This window comes from Rattus norvegicus, chromosome 16 (genome assembly GCF_036323735.1).
Source record: "Rattus norvegicus strain BN/NHsdMcwi chromosome 16, GRCr8, whole genome shotgun sequence".
Lineage (NCBI taxonomy): Eukaryota > Metazoa > Chordata > Mammalia > Rodentia > Muridae > Rattus > Rattus norvegicus.
The window spans coordinates 52,495,426-52,520,789 of record NC_086034.1 but is presented as its reverse complement, the minus strand read 5'-3'; the positions used below and the strand labels follow the sequence as shown (position 1 = coordinate 52,520,789).

Below are 25,364 nucleotides of genomic sequence, written 5' to 3'. Positions count from 1 at the left end.
GTGTCAAGACCACTAGTCATTACCGTGTATTTATTATCTACCTGAGAATTGCTAGGACGGAAGCTTTTAGGTGTGTTTGTATGACAGATAGGTGACAAGCCTCGGGAAATACTGGCATGTTGATTAGGGTCGTTTGGCCACAACATAACACTTCTTTAAAGGCACCATGCTGTGGGCTTCTTGCTAACACCCTGCTACCCCGGTCCTTCCCAATAGGGTACTACTGAGGGTGTCCGAAGATCAGCAGTCCTTGAGGACGACAAGCTCTTGCTGTACTACTACGACGATGTCAGAACGATGTACGATGGCTTCCAGAGGGGGATTCAGGTGTCAAGTAAGTGCATAGCTGCATACTGGGACTGACACTTCACTGTTGCTTCTCATGAGGAATGAGCAGCCTTCCTTTCAGAAGGGCACATCTGCCAGTGTTTCACATACCCAGCATTGTTTGTGTTCTGTCTCCTGTAATGTGTTGGGAAACAATCTCAAAGTTTAGAGGGCTCTCCAGATGTTCTCTGACATAGGGACAATGCATCCTATATTTAATGGAGAGTTGCATGTACTGGGCTACAATGTTTCCTGTAGTTGAAAGTAAATGTTTCATTGGCCCTGACCTGTCATTTACTTACTGGACCATTAACATCTGTACTGTGAGAGAAATACTGACTTTGCAGGGAAGTTCACCCATCAGAAACACCCTAGAGAACCCTTGCTATCTATCCATCACCTGCCTCCGTTCCAGCCTCTCTCCATCCCCCCACCCTGAATCAGTCCTCCTCCACACACATCATAATCCTGCCCTGGCCACTCCCACTCACTGGTCTTGACCTGTTAGTGGTCTTTTAACCCTGTTGATTTCATGTCTTTCTCTCTATAAACAAATGTCTTCCTAGTCTATCATTTCTCTCCTGGCTCCAGTGGGGCACCATCCCCCTTTCCTCTCAGCATGGAAACTCTGCCTCTGCAACACTCCCTTCACATACAGAGGTGTTAGCCTGGCTTGGCCTGATTTTGCCCTCCAGCCTGTACTCCTTGAGAACATGGTCTGCCACTTGCCCTCCCTGCAGCACTGACATAGGACCTGTCCACACTAGATACTCAATATATTGTCCATGAAGAAAGACACATTCTTTTTAAGGATTATTTTTGCTTTTCCTAAGGTCATCTACAGACATAGATCTTTTGGGGGGAGGGGGGAGGGAAGGCTAGCCCTGACCTTCCTGGAACTCATTCACAGTAGACCAGGCTGACCTCAAACTCAGAGATCCACCTGCCTCTGCCTCCCAAATGCTGGGATTGTAGGCGTTCACCACCACTGCCCAGCTTAGAAATAGATTTTAAGATCCACACTTTAGCTTCTATTTTTGCCACTGGTTGTATGATTGTGATTTTCCTGTTAAGAACCAGAGAGATTGCTTTCTGTCTGCCCCACGATACATTGCAAGCAGTGTGTGTGTACTCAAAGTACCTGCCATTTAGTGCACAACAGTGGTATGGTCCGATGACTCAGCCTATTGTGTTCAGACAAACATTCCTATAAAAGGCTTATTAGCCCACTGTAAAGACAAGACTTCCTTGTCTATCAGTCCATACATGGACTTTTTGAAGTTAGTATCAAGGTCTGAGTTTATCTATGACGGTAAGTCTCCCTGAGAAGAAGGAGTCAGCCAGCATTAAGCTGCATGAAAATATGTGTTGTAATTTATACACAGCCTTGCCTCTGGAGGCAGAGAATGGGTTTATCTAGGAGTGTGCAGCTTACACTGTACTTGTGGCAGTGAGACAACTGCCCACTCTGTTGTCACCTGTCTAAATGGAAAATGAGTGATCCTCAATAAATCACAGAAGGAAGCTCACGCTCTCTTAACATACACTCATTAAAGGCAGCTGCTTTTAAGTCAATGCTTCTTTTTTCCATCAAGAAGCATTTAATCCTAAACTTTATTGTTCGTAGGATGTCTCAGGATTAAAATCTTACAGATGAGCAAACATTTTGAGTGGATGGTCGGAAGTTTCTTCAGGAGCAGGAGAAGTCAGCCAAGAGCTTTTTAAATATAATTTAAAAATTTTAAAGTGAATTTTACGAGCATGTTTTGCCTGTGTACTGTTTACATGAAGTACGCACAGGAGCCAGAAGAGGGAGAGTGTGGACACATTGAACTGGAGATACATATACGTCACCATGTGGGTGCTGGGAATTGAACCCAGGTCTTCTGGAAGAGCAGCCAGTGCTTTAACCACCGGGCCATCTCTCTCGCCCTCTTAAACCTCAAATTTTTAAGGTGCACATAACTGTATATCAGTGCTGCCTGGGAGCACGTTTTTAAAAATACTGAAATTCTTGCTCACATTTATCCAGTTATATCAAAAGATTCTTACAGCAGGGCCTGGCATGGATGCTTTTCAAGTTCTCCGGCGAGCTGGCACTCAAGCTTGACGGTTGTAGAGCTGGGATCAGTGTGCTGTGCCTGTAAAGAGCCAACAGTCCATACGTTAGGCTTAGGGCTTTCTGGGCCACAGTCTCTGCTTCTGCATGCATGGGCGGGCGAGTTAGGCCGTGCTCACTAACACTGTGCACAGCAACATCCATTGGCTCATTGCGGCCCTGCCCGCAGTTTGCCAGTCCTAGATCTTGAGGAATAAAATGGCATTGGTTCCTAAGGCTGACGGGTCTCTCATCTGAGAAGTGGTACTGATGACCGCACCTACCCTCCCAGCCTTGGTTACGGTGCTTTAAGCTGAAGCAGTTCTTGGAAGAAAGACTGTTTCTGTCAGGTCTGTTTATCAGGATAACAGAGAAATCAGTGAGCCCAGCTTTTGTACCCTCCCATTTTCCCAGCTCCTGACTGTTACTTGAATCCACTTGTGTGCCACACTTCTCTAGGCATAAACCTAGGTGATTGTCTTGTCTAGGCCCTGGTGAAGCCACTCTCTTGTCTTCCTTGCCAGTTCTCCCAAGTCGCCATCTCAAATCAGAAAACCTTTACCAATTCAGAAGCGGACTGGTGAACCTAGACATTGTGACCTCGTCATGTTTCTTCCCTTCTTCTCTTTGGGGGATTGGGGATAGTCATTGGGGCTGGAATAGGATGCAAAAAGTAGCCAGGGCAAGAAATTATCCTCAAGGATGTTTCCCAGTGCTGCCATTGCATTATAAGCACATCAAGGGATTAACCCAGTGATGAGCTCACAGTCCATAGGACTGGACTCCATCGCTTCTCAAAAGCCTATCTCCTGCACACCCTACCCCAACACGGGGCCTGTAGGTGAATATTTCACTCTGAGTTGGAATGCTTGACGCTTCCTTAGAAATTCTGCTGGCTGCCTCCTCTAAAACACAGTAGTCTCTCTGCACTCAGCCACTGGCATGAAAGAAAAAGTCACGTGTTAAACATTCTTAAAAATGACATTAAGTGGGTATGGTGGCGCATACTTTTAGTCCCAAGCATTTAGAAGGCAAAGGCAGGTAGATTTCTGTGAGTTCGAGGTCAGCCTGGTCTAAAGAGTGAGTTCTAGGACAGCCAGAGCCACATACTAGAAAGACCTCGTCTTAACCCCAAAACCACTGACAAAATGTCAGTCATTTCTATTTGCCTTTTTCCTGTTTTTATTGCACCCCCTTCTGTTTAAGAAACAGAACAAAGGGGCTGGAGAGATGGCTCAGCGGTTAAGAGCACTGACTGCTCTTCCAGAGGTCCTGAGTTCAAACCCAGCAACCACATGGTGGCTCACAACCATCTGTGATGGGATCCGATGCCCTCTTCTGGTGTCTGAAGACAGCGACAGTGTACTTATACATAAAATAAATAAATAAAATCTTTTTTTAAAAAAAGAAAGAAAAAGAAACAGAACAAATAAACAAACATAAAAATCACTTCAAACTCCCGGGGAAAAAACCATTTTTAATCTAAACTCAGCGTTTCTAGTCTGAAGAGTAGAATCTTCCTGATATTGTAAGGAATAAGGAGAAGAGCAAATAAATTGATACGGGAGTAGGTTAAAGGTCAAGGCCGTCTTTTGCCTCATCTCTGTTTTTTCTTTTTGTAGATGATGGCCCTTGTTTAGGTTCTAGAAAGCCAAACCAGCCATATGAGTGGATTTCTTACAAACAGGTAAGTACCCTGGCTCTGGTAACTTTCCTCATGTCTGTGACCAGAATCTCAATGTAAGCTACTGAATGGAGGAGGTTGATGTGGACTCAGTTTGTGGGTGTTCAACTCGGGTTTTGGGTGTTCAGTCCACCATGGTGGAGAAGGCACGGTGCCTGACTGTGCAAGTTGATAGTCCTGAAAGCCAAACTTCGTAAGAAGCAGGACCAGTCAAAACCCTACAGCTGCCAGCATGGCGGCATGTAGCCTTTTGCCAGAGTTCCTCCACTAGCTAGGGGCCAAGTGTTTAAACACATGAGCCCTTGGGAACCACTTCAGACTCAAACCACAAGACTGGCTCTGTAGGTTGGTCCAGCGTACTGGTGAGTGGTTGCTGGCTGGGTGGGACGTGTGCTGGGCTTTGGAAACTCATTCCACTGAGCATCTGAGGAGAAACAGAATGTAGAGAATCTAGGGAAACTGAGGCTAACTTACAGATTAAAGCACCTGTATTCATTATTGTGAAGTATGATATTTCAGACAATTTTAGAAATTCTAGAAATCTCCAGAAGCAGATGCTCCCCTCCCATCATAAGATGACTTGTCTTTGCCTGGGGGCTGCTAGGAAACTTAGAAACCCCAATGTGAAGGGCCCCTATTTTATAGATGAGGAAAACATGTATCCCACAAAAGGTGTAACTTGCCCATGCTCACATAGAGTGAGTGTCAGAACACAACCAGAGCCTCTTCTGTGGGCGTGTCCACGACTGCTCTTCGGTCCTGTCCTTGGCCCACTCTCTGATGTGGCAGCCATAGGGAAGCTCAGGCGTCCTGAGGAGACTCCTGTCTGTCTGCACACAGCTAAAGCTGGATAGTCTCACACATGGCACTCACTCCCTTCGCTGCTTGTGGTGGCTGTGTCGTGAAGTCAGTTTGTGAGTAGTGGGTCTCAGAGCAGAAAGGTGTCGCCTTTTCTTTATGACTACACAGAATCAAAGCTGGTGCCGCTTTTCCGGTCTGGCCTCAGGATGGGCAGGCACAGCTGCAGTGCCGTTTAACTGGCTTCCTTTTCCCACACAGCTGTCCAGGAAACGGTTTTTTGTCCCTAGACTCCACTGATGCTTGTTCTGGGGCCAGGTAATCCTGTGACACCCTTGAACACAAACTGGCTTTCTCCCTCAGTGTTCTCAGGAGCAGGCTTGTCTGCGGGGGGATATGGAGGGAGAAGTTCTTTGGAACCACAAACCCGGACTGGGAGTAGCACCCGTCAGAGCTCTTTAGGCTGAGGCCCTGTATTTTTCCTTTTCCCTCCTCAGAGAGTAGACAAAATGTCCAGTGCTTTGCTTGGGTAGTAGTTGTCTGACTCTCAAGAGAGACAAGAGAGATGGGCTTTGTAGTGCCTTGCCTGTGGCCTGTGGAAGGAGCCAGGAGCTCACGTGACGGGAGAGTTCCCTTTCTGTTTGGCTTTACCAAAGCCCAGAACAGTTTCTGTCCAGTTTTTCCCATCAGTCAGTGCTAGCTCGTGCCTGTGTCCCTAGCACTGGAGAAGCTGGGCTGGGAGGATCCTCGTGAGTTCCTGGCTGATTAGATATATACTGAGGCAGAGTCCTGTTCTGGGCTACAGAACGAGACCACCTCAGAACACCAAGGCAGTTTCTATGGCAAGTCTCCCGAGTCTCTATAGCAAGACTGTGTGTTGGACACAGGGCAGTGTGTGACAGGACCCTACAGACTCTGATGGATTCGTGGGTGAGAGAAGAAGGTGTCTGTTGTGGATTGGTGGTCAAGGCGCACTGAGCATCCCTGAGGTTTTCTGAAGGCGTTGCCAAGTGATGTGCGCAGTTCAGCCTGAGGCTTCTTGGAGGCTTGGCAGAGGGCACAGAGCTGGATTTAACTGGAGCCAGCTTTGGCTTTGCAGAGATCTTAATCTTACTTTACTTTTTACTTGCCTAACAAGACTTTTAGGAAAGCAAGAATCTCTTTGCCATTTTTCTTAAAGAGCTAAATGAACCATCTTTCTAGAAACATAAACATGTGTATGGCCCCAGCAAGCCCTGTAAACAACCCAGACATTTCTCAATCTCCAGACTTGGGAACCAGGCAGGAACAAAAGGTGCTCTGCCACTCTGCCGTCACCTGGCCTGAGTGTGGGTGACAACGCTGCTTCCCTTAGGTAGGGCTGGGATGGCGTTGTGTACCAGAACCATAGGACTCCTGGGAAGGAGAGGCGTGGCTGGTTTTCCTGTTGGCATGGATATACCTTATAAATACTGTTGAGAATAGCAAACTCCATGTTTGTTTTAAGATTTACATTTTAATGAAATTAATGAGGAGTGGCAAGAGGGTAGCCATGGAGAGATAGATAGATAGATAGATAGATAGATAGATAGATAGATAGATAGATAGATAGATAGATAGATAGATAGATGTATGTTTTCATCTACACTTTTACCTCTTACCATGATTACCAGCACTGCCCTGGGCTTGGAGCATTTCTCACAGTGGTTATATTTGCCAGGTACCTTTTCGGGTGTTCTTGTCATTTAACTTAGCCACCCTGCTGTGAGTTTTGAAATTTTTATCTTTGCACATAGGTCTTTAAAAATCTCCTTCTAAGACTGTTTTACTTACCAGAAAGAAATCCTCAGGAATGAAATTGTAGAGGCCAATAACAAAAGCTTAGTCTTAGCTGGGCACGGTGACACACACCCTTAGTCCCAGCACTCGGGAGACAGAGGCAGTGGATCTCTGTATATTGGAGACCAGCCTGTCCTACAGAGCGAGTTCCTGGACAGCCAGGGCTACACAAAGAAACCCTATCTCAGAAAGGAGCAAACAAATAGGAAAAACAAAAGCCCTAGTCTTCTTTTGTTATTTTAAAAAGCTGTTTCTACATTTATACAAATGACAGGTTTGAGGTGTTTGGTCACTTTTCTAGTCTTTTAAAAATGCTGAGAGAAAAATCTAGCCAGGCCTGGTGATGCCTGTCATCTCAGCAGCTGGAGAGGTAGGGTTGTGAGTTTGGCTGATCTGCAGCAATCGAAGAAGTCAAGAAGGGGGGACGAGGTCTGTGTCAGAATGCTGGTCTAGGGTGCATAAAGCCTTGGATTCTTCCCCAGCATTGCTAACAAGCAGTAATCCCCACCCCACCCTAAAGGAAACAGTATCCCTGTCATCTCTGTCATTTTGTAACACTGAAATAGAAACATACTTGTATAGGAAGGCCCTGGTGTGTACTCATCTGTGACCTGCAAACCCTCAATAATTGTGGTGAATAAAACCTTGTGTTGTGCGAGCAGTTTTTAGGGAGTCACAGCTCTCCTCCTCTGTAAGCTCTGCTGGCAGTGGAGACACCAGAACATCACCTGGTGAGCTTTTAAGGTGCTTGCAGTGAGAATGTTGCTTTTTCCTAATTTGTGCCTCCCTTTGTTGAAGGTTGCAGAAATGGCTGAGTGCATAGGCTCGGCGCTGATCCAGAAGGGTTTCAAACCTTGCTCAGAGCAGTTCATCGGCATCTTTTCTCAGAACAGACCTGAGGTATTAACCATGAGCCACTTGCTGTGCTGGCTTCTCCGTGGTTTCCACCTGCAGCTGATGGGGACTGGGCTTCGTTCTCTGATTTCTGCTTGGTATATGGCTTTGTGGTTTGTCTTAGAAAGTTCCAGTCATGAAAAGATGAACTGAGAATCTCTCTTAAACTTTCAAGAGAAAGAAAAAATCATCTCTTAATTTTTCTGTTTTGTTTTGTTTTGATTTTTCTTAATTCAGGTCCTGAAACAAAAATCTTAGAAAAAAGGGTCAAATCAAAAGTTTCTTCCCTTCAAGGGCTACCTCTGAGACTGGATAAACGGCATTAATAAATTGTTAATAATAAATTATAGCAGAGAAGCTTGGGTACATTTTTGTTAGTAGCAAAGGCTTCTTCCTGAGAGGTCTGAGCCTTTCTTCTGATCAAATTTCCAAACCTCAAATACTGTGAAATACGCACTGTGAGCTGTTCTACTTACAGATACGCAGCTGCAGGTCAGCTATGGAGGCTCACACTTAATACTTAAGAAAAAAGACGTGAGCTAGAGAGACGGCTCAGTGGTTAAACCCTTACATGCACTTTTTCCAGAAACCAGAGTTTCAGTTTCAGCACCAACACCAGGTGGCACACAACTACTGGTAGCCCCACCTCCCCTGGTCTTATAGGCACCTACACATACACTTAAAAATAATAAAAAATAGACTTGAAATGGGGCATTCCTTTTAAAGCACTGCTAGTTAATCAGCAGTATCTGGCTTGGAAAAGTTCAAGCAATACTTTCTTATATCTGCTTATGTCCAGAACGGCATCTCGGTTCTCCTATCCCTGTGCTGTGTCCTGTTTTATAAGTCCTTCTATCCCTGGGACTCATGTTATGTGAAGAAGCGTCACTGTCCACAACTGGCCCAAGCTTGGTCTCATGGGACGACTTGGTTTTCTTTTGTATCTCAGAAGCACATCCAAACTGTTTTCGTCAGTAGAATTTTTATCATCTGCATAAACCACAAAACAAATCCTTTACCTTAAGGAATAGATTAGTGATGCTGCCTCTGAAATGTCTTTCATGTGGATACAGGAAAGGATTGGGGGAGCCCAGCCAAGGAGAGCTCCTGAGTAGACAGACTCTTGGAGGGAATCTTTAAAAAACAAAACAAACCCCACAGGCACAGCCCTGGGCCCACACCTTATGGATGTGACCACATGGCTCCTCTCCCAGGCCAGCTGTGCCCTTCTCTGTGCTGTGATCAGCACCATGTGGTGCCTGGGAGATCAGTCAGCTGCTGGGCCACTGAGGATAGTGATGAGGTGACCAGGTACTGTGTCCCTGCTGTCCCTGGTCACTTTACTAGGGAGAATTGTTTTCAAGACAACTTCCTGTCTTGTTCCTAACCCATCCTCCACACTGCTATGGGGTTGACCTTCCTCAAACCCCATAGCCTTGTGTCTCCCAGAATGCTTTAGTTGTTCCATGTGGCCCGCGGAGTAGGCCAGACCCCATGGCACAGGCTTACTCCAGTCCAACCACCCCTAAGCCAGTCTTCACTGACCTCCCAGCCCCAGATGTCACAGTCCCTTGCTGTTCTCTCTCCTTGTCACCTCCATGCTCCAAATTTTGCCATCTTCTATAGGATAAAGGTTTCTCCCCACCACGGCATCCACAGCCATCTAGAAGCCACGCCCCTGCTTGCCAGCCAGCCACTATCTTACCGTGTAATGATCATTTCCTCACACACTTGCATCATTCCAGCTTGAGTTAAAGGAAGGGCAGATTTTTGTATGTGAACTTAAAGATTAATTTTTAAAGGGATAGAAGGAGAAGATTTCCAGAATAGGAAAAAGTTTAAAAAGAGGAACGAGTATTTCTGTTTGCTTTGAACTCTCCTGGAACCTGGTGCACAATGGTAGGCAGGGAGATGCTAATTTTGCTACCGTAGATGCTTCTAACTTGACTCTCGGAGCATTGCCCGTGCAGAGGCTCCGGGAGACAGCTCCTTTTCTCTCGGAGCATTGCCCGTGCAGAGGCTCCGGGAGACAGCTCCTTTTCTCTCGGAGCATTGCCCGTGCAGAGGCTCTGGGAGACAGCCCCTTTTCTCTCTGAGCATTGCCCGTGCAGAGGTCCGGGAGACAGCCCCTTTTCTCTCGGAGCATTGCCCGTGCAGAGGTCCGGGAGACAGCTCCTTGACTCTCTGAGCATTGCCCGTGCAGAGCTCCGGGAGACAGCTCCTTTTCTCTCTGTGGCTTCTACCGTTCAGTGGGTGACCATCGAGCAGGGGTGCTTCACTTACTCCATGGTGGTTGTTCCGCTCTATGACACGCTTGGAACCGACGCCATCACCTACATAGTGAACAAAGGTACGTACGTCTTTGGTCTTTGGTGTGACTGTAGCCCTGGGGGTAGGATTAGGTTTGGTGACTTTACATTTATCAGTCTGCTTAGAAAGGGGATCTTACGTTTAACTGCGCATCGCTATGGCATGCCAGTATCTGTGTGTCTGATAGTATAGTCAGGCTTTGAGCGTCCTAGGCCTCATTCCTTATCCCCTCTCCATTTACAGCTGAACTCTCTGTGATTTTTGCTGACAAGCCAGAAAAAGCCAAACTCTTATTAGAAGGTGTAGAAAATAAGTTAACACCATGCCTTAAAATCATAGTCATCATGGACTCCTACGACAATGATCTGGTGGAACGCGGCCAGAAGTGTGGGGTGGAAATCATCGGCCTAAAAGCTCTGGAGGTGAGTGAGTCCTGGCACACAGCCCACTTCTCTGGAGGGCTGAATGTGGTACCCAGTGACACTGTCATCCCAGTGCTGCTCAGCCATGTTAAAGATACAGGACAAAGTCCCCAGCTTCCTACTGGACCAAGATCAGGATTGTGTGCCAAGAGTTGCTCATGGGTTTATTTTGCTTGGCCTCATTTTTAAAGATGGTCTGACTCTGTAGCCAAAGCTGATCTAAAGCTCACCGTGGAGCTCAGAATAGCCTTGAACGTGTAGCAAATCTTTTCTTACCTTGGTCTCTCAAATGCTGGGATCACAGGAATGAGTCATGTGTCCTAGGTAAGTTTCTGTCACTATGTTAAAAATCATGGCCAAAAGCAACTGGGGGAGGAAAGGGTTTTATGTGACCTACATGTCCCTGTCATAGCATACTTTATCATGAAAGGACATCAGAGCAGGAGGGTCATGGCCAACCTGCTTGCTCCCTGGGGGTGCTACCACCACAGTGAGCCAGGCCTCTCATCTGTCACTGCCCCATAGACTTGCCTATAGAAGTCTGATAGAGACATATCTCAACTGAAGTTCCTCTTCGCAGATGACCCCAGGTTTGTGTCAAGTTGGCCTGCATTAAGCTCAGCACTGTACCATACCAGGTTCCCAACATTAGTTTACTATGTCACCTGCAGAAGTCTCTCTAAAGGAACAGCAGTACTCATAGTTTTCCTTGGCACCAGTGAACCATGTCAGTAAGACACTGGGACCTTCAGCATCACGTGGGTGGATGTTTCTAGTTTGTATGCTCTACTGTGTCTTAACTGCCTTTGTCTCTGAAACCAAGCCAGACACAGACATCTTCTCATCATTTACCTGTCCCTCTGTTGATTCTCTGTCACTCTGTCTTTCTGTTTCTCTGTCTCTGTCTCTGTCTCTGTCTCTGTCTCTCTCTCTCTCTCTCTCTCTCTCTCTGTGTGTGTGTGTGTGTGTGTGTGTGTGTGTGTGTGTGTGTGTGTTATGGTACAGGTGTGGATATCAGAGGCAGAGGACAGGTTGGTGGTGTTAACTCTCTCCTTCTGCTGCTCGGTGCTGGTGCTTAAAGATTAATTTTTAAAGGGATAGAAGGAGAAGATTTCCAGAATAGGAAAAAGTTTAAAAAGAGGAACGAGTATTTCTGTTTGCTTTGAACTCTCCTGGAACCTGGTGCTGTCTTGAACAGCCAGTGCATTCACTGAGCCATCATGCCTGCCCTAGGTTTCTTCTGTAGATCTTAGTGAATTTCAGTCATGGATTCTTGATTAATTTCTGTCCTAGTCAGGGTTATTATTGCTGTGATGAGACACCATAACCAAAAGCAAGTTTTGGAGAAAAGAGCTTATTTGGCTCACACTTCCACATCACTTTTCATCACTGAAGGTGAGAGCCTGGAGGCAGGAGCTCATGTACAGGCCATACAGGGGTGCGGCTTATTGGCTTTCTCCTCATGATGCGTTCAGTCTGATTTCTTATAGAACCCAGTACCACCAGCCCAGGGATGGCACCACCCTGCATGTGCTGGACTCTCCCCCATCAATCACTAATTTAAAATATTCCTATAGGCTTGTCTGCAGGTGGATTTTATGGAGGCATTTTCTTAATTGAGGTTCTCTCCTCTCGGATGACTTTAGCTCGTGCTATGTTCACATAAAACTATCTGGCACAACTTATGTATTTATCTCTTTGTTTATTTTCAGTTTAGGCACAACTTAACCATTCTAGAATCAGTGGGGTACATGCACTCTGACCCCAACCCTGACTGGCTTTGGGTTAGGAGGCCAGGAAGCCAGCGGAAGGTTGTGTAAACATGTGCTTCATAGGTAATAGATCACAGAAGAGCTGTGCCGCCTGTGAAGGTGTAAATCTCTTTGTGAAACTATTATAAATGCGGTTTTAATTTTTAATGTATTAGTTCTCTTCCTTCTACAGAGAATGAGAGGCTACAAAGCAGGGTCTGTGGAACCTTTGCTGAGGAACCAGTAGTCAGAGGGAAACTCATTCTTCCAACCCCAACATGCAAGCGTGTGTGCGTCCGTGTGCATACACACGGTGTACAGAATACAGCTCCAGATATATTTTTGCCTGGGCTTGACTTTTAAATTAGAGGGTAGCTAGCTTTTTACCTAGAATTTTATGCTGGAGTGGGTTTGTTTCTTTTTTTTTTTTTTTTTTTTTTACTTGTAGTCTTTCATGCTACTGAAGTCTTTCCCCCTAACTGCTTTTGGTCCCCTCTTCTGAGATGCACGCATAACACACTCTTTCCTTTTACCTTTTTTAACCACTGCATGAAAATTAAAGCATTACTTGATGAATGAATGAATGAAGATTTGTAGTGTGGGTTTATATTGAAATCCTGTTTTACACTTACCTTCTTTTAATTAATGTAATTTTTGCATTTTAGTCACTTTACAAAAATGTCTAAATGAGAAGAAAAGAATGCAAAGTTCACATTATACTTGATCCTGGGGGGTCATTTACATTAATCTCTATTTACAATAATACCTATATTTGTAGAATCAAGGTAGGACATAGGCGTTTTGGCATATTTTCACCTTTGTATCATAATTATGAGCACTTCCAACATACAGACGTTGAGTAATACAGCGTGCAGTCATGTTCCCATCTTCCTACTAAAGCATCTGTGGTTAAAGCTTTAACACACATGCGTCAGCACGACTGTACTCCTGGGTTCATCTACCCAGCCGTATATCTTAATATCTTACGCATTTTCATTTGGCTACAAATGTTTTTACTCATGGATACTCCGATATGCGTACCACTCACTAGAACTCAGCTTTATTCATTTTTAACCTAAAAGGATCACTTTTCAGAGTGTCCATATTTTTTTCTAATTAATAACAAGACAAATTTAAGGCTCTGAAGAACTCACTCACTGCAAATACTACACCAGTGGAGGTCATGTTCGTTCCCCTGCATTAAAAGCAAATTGTATGGGACTATGGCTGTATATCCTATGGGGCACCAGCTGAAGGATCTAGAAGTCACTTAGGAATTCTGACTGACGAGCTGGGAATGGTGGTGGCTATAGCTGCAGCACCTGGAAAGTGGATGTTGGAGGGGTCATTTCAAAGCCGTCCTTAGCTACCCAGCTATTTTGAGATCTGCATGGCCCGCCTGAGTGAGCTCCTCCCTCAACAACAACAAAGTGGAGAACATTTGAATGGATGAGTAGAAATTTGAAGCCAGTAGAGAGGATGTGGAAAAGACTTTGCAGAAGTCCCATGCTTTTGCTCCTTGTTGACTGTGGGGTGGTTTTTGTTGTTGGTTTTGAGCTGGTGGCTTTGAATGATGCCCAGGAACCCCTGGGTCCAAGCCGTCCTCTTGCCACAGATTATAGGCATGTGCATCATTGCCCAACCCTAGTTGACTTCTAGTTAGACATCGGTCTTTTTGTTTTTAATCCGTGGCATATAATGTGTGTAATTTAAATTGATTAGAAGTGTGCTATGTGGAGCTCAGTGAGCCCTGAACATGTCTATCTAATTTGCATTTTGTAGTAGGTGCCAGTGTAGTCTTAAGCTGTCCATCTTTACCAGGATAAGAACATAAAGTTTTCTTTCTTTCTTTCTTTCTTTCTTTCTTTCTTTCTTTCTTTCTTTCTTTCTTTCTTTCTTTCTTTTTTTCTGAATGGATATGAAGGCTACTTAATGCAGTGAACCGAAGTCCACACCTGATGCAGGAGTCTGCATGGGGGCAGCTGTTTCTAGAGACAAAGTTTAGCTCCATCTTAATGCCCACTCCAGGCCCCTCACAGCCTCCTTGCAGCCTGTCTCAGTTGAGAGCACCCACATCCTCTGCCCTGTGTGTGGAGCATGGATATCTGAGCCTCAGTAGCATTTAAATCAGGAGAAGGGTTAGTCTTCCCACACGTGGGGAGAGCTCATTGAGGCCGAGCCGGGCGGACAGGGAGTCCATTCTCCGGTGGCAGAGGGCGCTGAGGACCAGCAGGTTTAAGTTCAAAAGCAAGGCTTTGCTGAAGACCATCAGAGGAAAAGGGAGGGGCTAGAATACAGGACAAAGCCCATGGCTGTCTTTGGAATCGGTCCTATTTCCAAGGCCATTTACGTGGTTTTACATAAGAGATGGATAACTGAAAAATGACTTCCCAGAATGATAGATACTATGGCTGCTGTTACTTAACATTGCTCAAATTTTTTACATTTGAAAATGGTGTTTTGGCCAGCTGTGAGAGCAATCTGCAGTAAAGGCAATAACTTGGGGGGCTTTCTTCTTTTATTTTTTTTATGTGTTTGGGCGTTTGCCAGCATGTATGTGAAGCACACAGCACATGTGGGCACCTACCAACTGGGATTACAGATGGTTTTTGCCATGTGGATGCCAAGAGTGGAACCTAGGTCTCCCGGAAGAACAGCCGGTGCTCTTAACCACCAAGCCATCTCCACAGCCCTGACTTTATACTCAATAGTTAGAAAATCTTAGTACTGACTGAAGTTTTTTCTCTTTGTCTTCTAATTAAGGATCTTGGAAGAGTGAACAGAACGAAACCCAAGGTAAACACCATTTTATAGCCTTCACAGCTCTGTTCTTTGTAACATCCAGTCATACTGGAAACTGTTGGGAATGCAGATGGTACCATGTGGATCGATATATTCTATTCTGACTCATACCCTCTCTTTTAAACGTTCTCTTCAGCCTCCAGAACCTGAAGATCTTGCGATAATCTGTTTCACAAGTGGAACTACAGGTATGTGTATTTGAGATGTGCTTGCTTCAAAGCACTATTTGCTAGTCTGTGATCTCACCACCTTTTAGGTAATGTATTAACTGATTATGGGTGGGAACAAGAAAACAAGAGATAGATGTGGACTGAGAAAAGTCTTCCTGTTGCTCTGCAAGACAGTCTCGGGATCTGAGGGTACCATCTAGTTAACTCAGATTACTGAAAGTGATCTCAGATGTACGCCATCAGTGTCTCTGCAGAATAAGATTCCCACTTTTCTTCCCTTGTTGGTGCACATGAAGATTTTAATGAACGTTTAAGGTAATTTCATGGTAGTGAGTCTCCTTTAAAGGGTCTCAGGCTGCTCAGAAATGTAATAATACTCAGTTTGACTACCCAGAGGGTATCCAACAGTAGAGCTATCCAAAGCCCTGATGATAGAGGGTTTCCACCATTCTCAGCTGGAATATCTAACCTTGTTCTCCTTCCTGTGTTCTCTGCAGGCAACCCCAAAGGAGCAATGGTCACCCACCAAAACATTATGAACGATTGCTCCGGTTTTATAAAAGCGACGGAGGTAATTCTTGAGAATATTATCATGGTTCCTCACATTCATTGATTGGCTTTAGGCAGAGAGAGAGAGAGAGAGAGAGAGAGAGAGAGAGAGAGAGAGAGAGAGAGAGAAAGAGAGAGAGAGAGAGAAGACAGAGCACTATATCCCTCCCCTTCTCTATCACGTCCACAGTGTGGATGAGAAGTGTGATGAGACATGAGACATGGGCTGTAGTTAGGCCGGGACCCCTTCCCAGGAAGCTTCACCTGTGGACCTAAGCCCATAGGCCTTACTGTGACTTGAGGATGAATCACTAGATGGAACTCTTGGTGGCTTTCCTGTGGGGGAATATTTGAATGTCACCCTATACTTTTAAGAAAAGACAGAGGAGAAACCTCTCAGAGCCTTTACTATAGCATTAGGAACCTAATTTCTTTAAGTTACCAATCAATGTTAGAGACAGCAGAAGGTTTTACATCATTGTTCTGTCCTATGGCCAGTTTGACTCCCATTTTAGGAGAAAGATTCAAGTCTGAAACTCTACTTAATTGCCTGTCCTCTTAAGGTTTTTGTCCACAGGTTGTAGTCTGCATGTGTTGCCATTAACAGAGCACCACAGCCCAAGTGGCTTAAGCAGCAGACGTTCATTTCCCTCAGTTTAGGAGGCCGAAAGTCCAGGACCAGCTGCCAGCAAATTTGGTTCCTGGTGAGGGCTCTCTTTAGGGATTGCCGATGTCTGCCTCTTTCTGGGTGCTTTGGTGTCCCTTTCTCTTCTAGAGAGACACCAGGCTGCTGGGTCAGAGCCTACTCACTCCCAAGTCATACCAGGGCCCTGTTCCCGACATGTGGGGCTTAGGACTGTCCTGTGTGAATTTGGGAGGGGGACAGAGTTCAGTCCCTAACTCCAAAGATAGCTTGCATGCCTATCTTTGCAAAGGCACCATCTTTTAAAAGCATACATTTAACAGTATGCTTTTGCAGGCTCTTGGGAGTATTCTGTAGCCCTGCTTGTGGCAGAAGTCTGCACTTAATAGTTTAGAGAAGCGAACGTCTTTCTGTGGTGGATGCTGGGCTGAGTTTTGAGGCTGCTTCCACTTGATTTTACTCCACTGTCATGGTTCTTATTCTCACTCCCTTACCTTTGGGGGTGGTGGTGGCATATGCTGTATTGTGAAAGCTCAACACTTAAAGTGAAATTCGAATCTCCCAGGAGACCTTCAGGGTCTTCAAGATGACAGAACTTCACTGAAAAATTGTTACACTATCAAGAAGGACTGCGTTTTATCAGAAAATTTAAAAGTATGGGTGCTGGGAATGTACCCTGGCTGTAGAAAGCATGCTTTCCGTGTTTGAGGAAAATATGGCTTCGGTCCACATTAACACACACACACACACACACACACACACACATGCACACACACACACACACACACACGCACGCACGCGCACACACACACACGCACACACACCATTGTACATATACGCACACTCTCCTCATATCTGGTCGGCGGGACAGCAAGTGTGTGGCGAGCCTTCTTTGTGTTAATAACATGCACTTACATGTAAGCCCTAACTGTGTCCACCCATCCCTGAGAAGGCCCACTATTGAGGACAACCAGGCATCCACATTTAATCTGCCTGTGGGCTCATCTTGGTCAGGATTTGAGGTTGCATTAAACACTTTTGGGTGTTTTCTTGAGTTGAGGGGAGGCTCGAAGATAAAAATGTTTCTGCTCATCCACTGGAACAATTTATACCATCAATCCAAGGTCCTGGGAAACCTTTTCCTGCTTCCCTTTGCAATATAACAGTACTGTCCTGTCAGGGAGTGGACCTCACATTGCTTAAGGGGCAGTGGAACCTGCCTGGTACTGGGGTTTTGTAACTGAAAGAGGAAGCACGTGGAGCACACGGTCTCTCAACACTCCGGTTTGGGCAAGATTTTCTTTACGGGGAGGTGGGTAACAGTTCTGAAGTGGCTGTGCTTCGTTATTGAGGATGATTTCCACTCTACTTGACTGAGTGAGTGTTGCTTTGGCACAGGGGATGTAGCCCTGTGGTAGAGCACTTGCTAACGTGTGCACTGCCCTGGTGCCATCCTCAATAATATTTTTTTAAAAAATTACTTTTTATTCTTTGGTGTAAAAAAGGCAGCCAAAAGTGTGCTGAGTGTTGAGGGGCCGTATGCCCTGCTCTGAGGGGAACTGGAGGCGTCTGGAAGTCTTACCTTTTCTCTTCTTGCTGGTGTCCTTGCTTTCAGAGTGCATTCATCGCTTCCCCAGAGGATGTTCTGATATCTTTCTTGCCTCTCGCCCATATGTTTGAGACCGTTGTAGAGGTAGGCGTCTGCTGTGTCTCCTCCTTGTCCCTGTGTGCCCTGCTGAGTTTTTTGTCTTCCAGAGTGCACTGACCTTGAATGCCAGTGACACACAGATTTCGTACTTACCGCTGGCACACATGTATGAGCAGCAACTACAGGTAAGTGTGGTGCACAGCCGACACACTGCGCGCACGCACGATGCTTCACTCAGCCCCGTTGCAGCACAGCACAGAATACTGGAAAGAATATGAATTCTTATTCTAGGCCCAGTACTGGGTATTTGAACTTGAATCCCACAGTTTAAAATCAAGACTTTGAACATTCAAAGAATGCCCATAAGGACACAGTTGAAGGTGAACAATTAGAGGAGATTTTTTTCTTTTTAAATTGAAAATAACTTTTTTTCATGCAGTATATTCTGAACTCTTTCCCCTTCCTCATCTCCCAGACACTCCCTCCCTCCCCAACCATCTAACTCCTTGCCTTCTTTCTCTCTTTTTAGAAAACAAACAGGCCAGTAAAAAAAAAAAAAAAACAAAAGCAAAACAAATCCAAGCAAACCAAAATAAAACAAAGAAAACACACACACACACACACACCCCTATAAGTACCCCTGCACACACCCAGGAAAGCACATGCACACACACACAAGGGCCGTCTTTTTCTTTTCTTAGACACTTTTAGTTGTTTTTTACTAGAGGATAAGCAGTGGGCAGCATGTATTCCTTACTGATACTTATTGAGAACCAGCTATGTGCCGGACGAAGGTAGATGTGGGACCCTGTTGGCGAGCAGAGAGAGGACACTTTGATTGGTGGCTGCCCTGTAGGAGCCTGTCTCTCAAAAGGATCCAAGTGTGCCAGGTTCCATCCTTTATCTTTTCCTCCATGCACACTGCAGGATCTTAAAAGTTTATGCAGTGCACACAGTCACCATGTGGTCTAGGTACACACAGAAGTGTTGATAGCAAGGACTCACATGGTGTCTGGACGCCAGGGCTCACACCGTTATTCACAGCAGTGGTGGGTGGGAGCATCTCAAGTGACTATCAGTAGTCAAATGGGCCAACCATTATACAAACAGTGGAAATCTGGAAAAAGCTGAGAGGTTGGCACAGACTTTTAATCCCAGCACCCAGGAGATAGAGGTGGGCAGATCTCTCTGAATGCAAGGCTGCACTCATCTACACTGTCCATTCAGGGCAACGGAGTGAGACCTTGTCTCAAAAATGAAAAAAAAAAAAAAAGTATGCCATGATCTCGTGAGTAAGGAGTGGGCCACAGGCCCTGCTTGTGGCCTTAGAGGTGCAGTGGGAGCAAAAGCCGGTGGCCTTCAGTGCTCAACAGGGAACCACTCTGCATTTCTTTCTTTCTTTGTTCAGCTTCTGGGGGTGAACAGATGGGGGAAGAGACAGAGACAGAGAGATGGGGGAGGGGTGTTCATGTGTGGAGGCACAGTCTTGCACATGCCATCGTATGCCTGTGGAGGTCAGAGGACACCTTTAGATAGATGGTGGGCCTTGCCTTTCCCCCTTGTTTTAGAACAGGGTCTCTCTGCTACTTTGTGAACTTGAGAAACTGGCCCCTGAGCGTCTAGAACCTCCTGTCACCTCTGCATTTCCCAGCTGTACTTGGCTTTTTCCTGTTTGTTTGTTTGTTTAGTGTGTGCATACATGGGTAAACATGGAGGTCAAAGAATAGCTCATAGGGGTGGGCTCTGTTCTCCCACCATGTGGAGCCTGGGCATCGAACTCAGGTCCTCGGGCATGGCTAGCCAGAACCTTTACCCTCTGAGCCATCTCACCGTCCCTCATTGTGTACTTTTTAGTTTCTAATCTAAAACTATTGCCTTTCTGTCATCTTGTGAAATTTTTTAAAAATTTTTTTAACTTAATTTAGGCAGGCGATTTGTCTGGTGTGTTTAGGTGGCTATTACAGTTTACAGGAGAGAGGGAAGGCATCACATGGTATAACCCTGTAGATGCCCACTTGGAGTCCTGTGTGTTCTCAGAAAGTTTTACTCAAATTCAAAAAAGGAAATTAAAGTTTTACTAATCCTGATTTCGAGGCAGTGGGCTTTTATTTTGAGGATAAAGTTCTCAAGTTCCTGGGAAGCTAAAAATATTTGGGGTGTATAACATATAACCCATTCAACAGCTCTTAGCCCCAGATAGCCCTTCTCATTACCATTAGGAAGAGCCTCCCCTGGTTTTACACTAACTCCTGTATCACTAGGTGGAAATACTAAATGAGCATGTTTGAATAGAGCCAAGTAGTTGCAAATACACTATTTATATATAAAAAAAAAAAACATATTTAGGAAGTTTTAAGACTTCCGGAAGCTGGTTTGAAACCCTAACCTGCAGGCTTCCTGCGTGCCAGCGTGCAGTGGCGTGCTCCTTGCTATGCTAACAGCTGTGTTGTCTGTTTTTACTCTTAGTGTGTAATGCTATGTCATGGAGCTAAGATAGGATTTTTCCAAGGAGACATCAGGCTGCTTATGGATGACCTCAAGGTGCTTCAGCCTACCATCTTCCCTGTGGTTCCGAGACTGCTAAACCGGATGTTTGACAGAGTGAGTACCAAGCAATAAAGGGTGGGGGACAGAAGGTGGGGCTATGAGTCCAGGTGCCAACCAGGCTAGGGGTCCGCCACACGTACCCTCTGGCCTTCTGCTCATTCCCATAGAATTTCAGCATCCGCCTTCACAGAAGTAGAACTGAGTTACTGCACAGAGCTGTTGGTAAGAGGAGACACAGCACACTGTAGGTTCTTGGCTGTGAGGTGCAAGGTCAGTTTATTTTACCAGTCTCTGATCAGCACCTCCCATCGAGACTGTTAGAGCTCCTCCTTGTTTCATCCAGATGCTAATTGGAGCACACAGATAATGCCTTTATTAATGTTCCCCCAACCCTTGCATGCCTGAACTGTCAGTTTACCGCACTGAGAGAAGGGCCAAGGCCACAGCGGGAACTGAAAACGTGACTTCTGCCACGTCAGCCTAGACTGCTTAGCCGGGCAAGACTGACCCGTGGCCTGGTCAGTCTTCAAGCGGGCACTATTAGTACTTTTCTCTTCTCCTCCCGGAGGCTTCTATCATGTCTGGGAACCTTGTTAGTTTTAAAATCTGTTCTTTCAAAAAGCCTTTGAAACAGTTCCACTGAGATATAATTTCACGGAGCCTGGGGGTGAAGCTCCACAGTGAAGTGCGTGTGCCGATTCCAGGATCCGTCGGAGCAGCCAAAGCTCGGGCAGTTAGTTAGTTCAGCAGTCTTTAAGGATGCCAGTGCTGGTGCCAAAGTTTGAAAACACTTTCAGCACCCAGAAAAGAACCCTTTACCTTCTCTTTATCACCCACCTCCTGCCTGCTAGACTCCTAAGCAGCCAATATCATGCCTTTACAATATACGTTCAGTATTTTATAACTTTTTATAGCCAAGTACTATTCCAGTGTATGGTTAGAACACATTGTGTGTAGCCATTCCTTCATTAGTCGTCATTTGGGTGGTTTCAGCTTTTGGCTATTGTGAGTATCCCTGCTTGTAGACACTTGCACACAGGTTTCTGTGGTCATGTTTTCACTGGACCACGGGGCAGATTTACACTTTTTAGCTGGAGGATCTGGTCAGTAGCTTTCTAGAGCAGTGTCCACCCCTCCAGCAGCCAAAAGGCTCCTGTGTACTGTATCCAGCACACTGTTGTCTGCCCCTTTGGTTTTAACTGTCTTGGGAGGTGTGAAAACCTTACTTCTTGCCCCCTTAGATTTTTGGACAAGCAAACACGTCAGTGAAGCGATGGCTGTTGGATTTTGCCTCCAAAAGGAAAGAGGCGGAGCTTCGCAGTGGCATCGTCAGAAACAACAGCCTGTGGGATAAACTCATCTTTCACAAGATACAGGTAGCAAATACACTCACTCCCCTCTCATATTTCTCATGGAAAGTGTGGGGTGTGTGTGTGAGAGAGAGAGAGAGAGAGAGAGAGAGAGAGAGAGAGAGAGAGAGGGAGAGAGACAGACAGAGGTGGGGGGAGGGAGAGGGAGACAGACAGAGGGGGGGGAGGGAGAGGGAGAGGGAGAGGGAGAGAGAGAGAGAGAGAGAGAGAGAGAGAGAGAGAGAGAGAGAGAGCGCAAGCACATTTAGGTGGTTTAGGTAGGAAGACGGCAAGTTCAAGGCTAGCCTAGCAACTTATCGAAACCCTTTTGCAAAACTTAGTGAAACTTCCTTTCAAAGTAAAAAGAGGGGTAGAGACACAGCTAGCTCAGCGGCAGACTGCTTGGGTAGCATGCCCACAGCATTGAGGGATCAGTCAGTTAGACACACACACACACACTCATACACACACACTCACACACACTCATACACACACTCACTCATACACACACATGCACACATACTCACATACACACATACACTCACACACACACTCATTCACACACTCACATACACACACACTCACTCACACACACTCACATACACACATACACACACTCACACACACTCATACACACACACTCACATATACACATACACACACACTCACTCATGCACATACTCATACACACACTCTCAGGCACACATGGGGTTGGGAGTGGTATGAAGCCAAGAGAAAATAGCACATTTCTATACTGTCTGGCACCTGTCTCAGAGTTGAAGATTGGGCTACTAGGTGAGCCCTGTTCTCCAGCTATGGCTGAAGAAAGCTATGGCTGATCTAGATGGAAGGATCTGGGATGTTTCAGCTTCCTTCAGCTTTTCTAAAACAAATATGCCACTCATGAGGGAAGGTTTTACGCCTGATAATAGGAATGTGTAATAGCAGGTGCTGTCCCAAATGCCAAAAAGTAGCAGTTGCCACAAATCCGATCCCTACGACACCCAGCAGTGGAGTTGCTGGCTTAGTACCAAGTCTGCTAGGAGGAAATGTGTAGCTCTGGGGGGATGGGCTTGGTCCTGGGTCCTGACATGAACTCTGTCCCACACTGCCCATGCCAGCTGCTGGGAGGCTGGTTGACTGTGACACAAGGTCCCAAGCAAGGGTCTGACTGTGACACAGGGTCCCAAGCAAGTGTCTGACTGTGACACAGGGTCCCAAGCAAGTGTCTGCCAGAGGAGCTCCGACTTCTGCATGTGTAACCCTCACTTCTCTCTGTCTTCCAAGTCGAGCCTGGGCGGGAAAGTCCGGCTGATGATCACAGGAGCAGCCCCAGTGTCTGCCACAGTGCTGACGTTTCTGAGGGCGGCTCTCGGCTGTCAGGTGAGGCTGATCAATCACCTGATTATCCTGGGCTATGGGCTGATTCATTGACTGACAAAAATGTATGAGTGTTTTCATTTTACAACATGGTGTATGAATACGTGGAGTAATGGCTAAATTACTTCACATACTTGTCAATTTTGTGTGTGGTGAGAACACTTAGAAACAGCGCAGCCATTTGCAAGTAGAGGGTACGGTGATTTTACTCTGGTCCGAGCTCACTCGCTATCTGTATAGTAGATCACTTGAGCTCAGTCCTCCTCCACGAACATGTTCATCCAGCATTTCCCCAGGCCTCCCAGCCCCTCATCTAAACATGCCTTGGTTTGGTTGAAAGGTAGGTTAGCTCCAGATTTCCTAGAGAAATAAATTCATATGTGTTTGACCCTAGGATAAGGCATGAGCCGTGCCTCTGGAGCTTGGCTTCAGGGATGGGCTGGGTCATCAGAGATAAGCATACCACACATTGTTCTGAGAGGCTGGGGCTTGTGGTGACACTCAGGACAGTTGTGAGATGTCCTGGGTGAGCAGAACAGGGCTACTACAGGTGGATAGTGACCCACCCAACGGAGGCTTTCCCTTCCCAGGCACAGGAAGTCAAGTAGGAAAGTAAATATGGAAGATATTCAATGGAGTATATTGTGCTATCGAGCGTGCCTGCTAAACCGAAAGGTCAAAGATTTCAGAAGCTGGGTTTCCTCAGGAGTTACTTGGTTTCTTGTGCACTTCCTGCAAAGATATTGCTGTCCCGCATTAATAATGTCTTGTTTCTTGCTGACTAAGTTCTATGAAGGCTACGGACAGACCGAGTGCACCGCTGGTTGCTGCCTGAGCTTGCCTGGAGACTGGACAGCAGGTATGGTTGGCAGGAGAGCCATTTCCAGAGTCTCTCCAGTTGGGATGACTAGAAACTGATGCATTGTTGATTGGGTCTGTAACCTTGCACAGTAATGCATGCTATGTCTTGAGAAACTAGGCCTCAGGCAAGTAGTCCTGAGCTGGTGGGAAATGATTTCGGTGCCCAGGGTGCTTAGGCAGTGAAGCGTCTTGGGAGAAGGCGCCTCCTCCAGCAGCTTTGCCTGTGATTGAGCAGGGCCGCATCGTTCGCTGATGGTTTTAACCCAGAAGTAGCATTGCAGGTGTATATGTGCCAGGCCAGCAGTTCAATCTGCTGATAGAAATGAACACAAGCCCTTTGTCTCTAAGAAAACAGAGTAGGCGATACCCACAGAGGTTGTTGGACCTCTGCAGTGGATAAGGTCTGTAGGAAGGGCGTGTGATGGGCACCATGTGAGTGCTAACCCGGAGACACTTTGAGAGCGTTAGAAGTTATAGATGCTGCTCAGAGAGCATTGTGCTGTGGAGGTCATAAAGCGCATCGCAAAGCTTTCTGCTTCTCTCTGTAGCCCTTTCGTAGGCTCCTCTGCACAGCAGTTGATAGCACCCCTGACCATGTGGCACATTATGAAACTGGTAACTGGTGACATAGACCCTAGCTAGCGTCTGTGCCTCGTGACGTGTCTGCAGGAGTCACTGCTGTCATCTAGAAGCATCTTTAAACTTTGCCTTTAGAGTCAGGTTCCTCAGCAGCCAGAGAATTTAGAATAACAAGCTCTGTATGTCGAGATTATTAAAACAGTGAGTGTTATTATATATGTTATTTTTGTAATAGGAAAAGACACTGTGTCCTGATTTGCTTAGCTGCTGTGATAGATCACCATGATCAAAAGCAACTTGGGAAAGAAGGGATTTATTTCATCTTACTGCTCTCAGGTCATAATCTATCCCTAAGTGTAGTCAGGACAGGAGCCCAAGGCAGGAAAGGAAGCAGAGGTCACAGAGGAATACAAGCTATCCATGGCTTGTTCAGCTGGGCCCCCCCCCACACACCACTCATTAATCAACAGACACCTCACAGAGTTGCTTACAAGGTCCCCCGTCCCAGGTGACCTAGTTTGTGTCTGGTTGTCAAAAACTAACTAGCACACACCCAATCCTCTGACTCTTAGACAACAGAGTTAAATTGTCTGTGGTAATAATAGACCTAAGTGTAAAAATGTGCTCATCTAAAAACAATGGCCGTGTCAACCAGAGTCAAGGGGCATGTGAGAGAATAACCAGGGTGTGCAGGGCTACCTGTAATTTTCTTAGAGAATGTGGACATTAAGAAG

The 25,364-nt window shown here is 46.0% G+C and overlaps 1 protein-coding gene across 13 annotated transcripts in view; it reads left to right on the top strand.

Moving 5' to 3' along the window:
* Window positions 1–25,364, top strand: part of Acsl1 (acyl-CoA synthetase long-chain family member 1) — a 66,241-nt gene that overhangs the window by 33,321 nt on the left and 7,556 nt on the right. For 8 of the 13 annotated variants that reach the window (NM_012820.2, XM_006253123.3, XM_006253122.3 and 5 more), the window contains 13 exons: window positions 217–334; window positions 4,048–4,112; window positions 7,524–7,625; window positions 9,870–9,969; window positions 10,173–10,351; window positions 14,866–14,898; window positions 15,041–15,092; window positions 15,572–15,645; window positions 17,882–17,959; window positions 20,381–20,515; window positions 21,703–21,837; window positions 23,098–23,193; window positions 23,977–24,049. In NM_012820.2, the coding sequence (NP_036952.1) occupies window positions 217–334; window positions 4,048–4,112; window positions 7,524–7,625; window positions 9,870–9,969; window positions 10,173–10,351; window positions 14,866–14,898; window positions 15,041–15,092; window positions 15,572–15,645; window positions 17,882–17,959; window positions 20,381–20,515; window positions 21,703–21,837; window positions 23,098–23,193; window positions 23,977–24,049 (1,240 nt within the window). Of the gene's footprint in view, window positions 1–216; window positions 335–4,047; window positions 4,113–7,523; window positions 7,626–9,869; window positions 9,970–10,172; window positions 10,352–14,865; window positions 14,899–15,040; window positions 15,093–15,571; window positions 15,646–17,881; window positions 17,960–18,021; window positions 18,100–20,380; window positions 20,516–21,702; window positions 21,838–23,097; window positions 23,194–23,976; window positions 24,050–25,364 lie in introns of all 13 variants that reach the window. The other 5 variants (XM_039094200.2, XM_063275058.1, XM_063275060.1 and 2 more) reach the window with 2 other exon arrangements.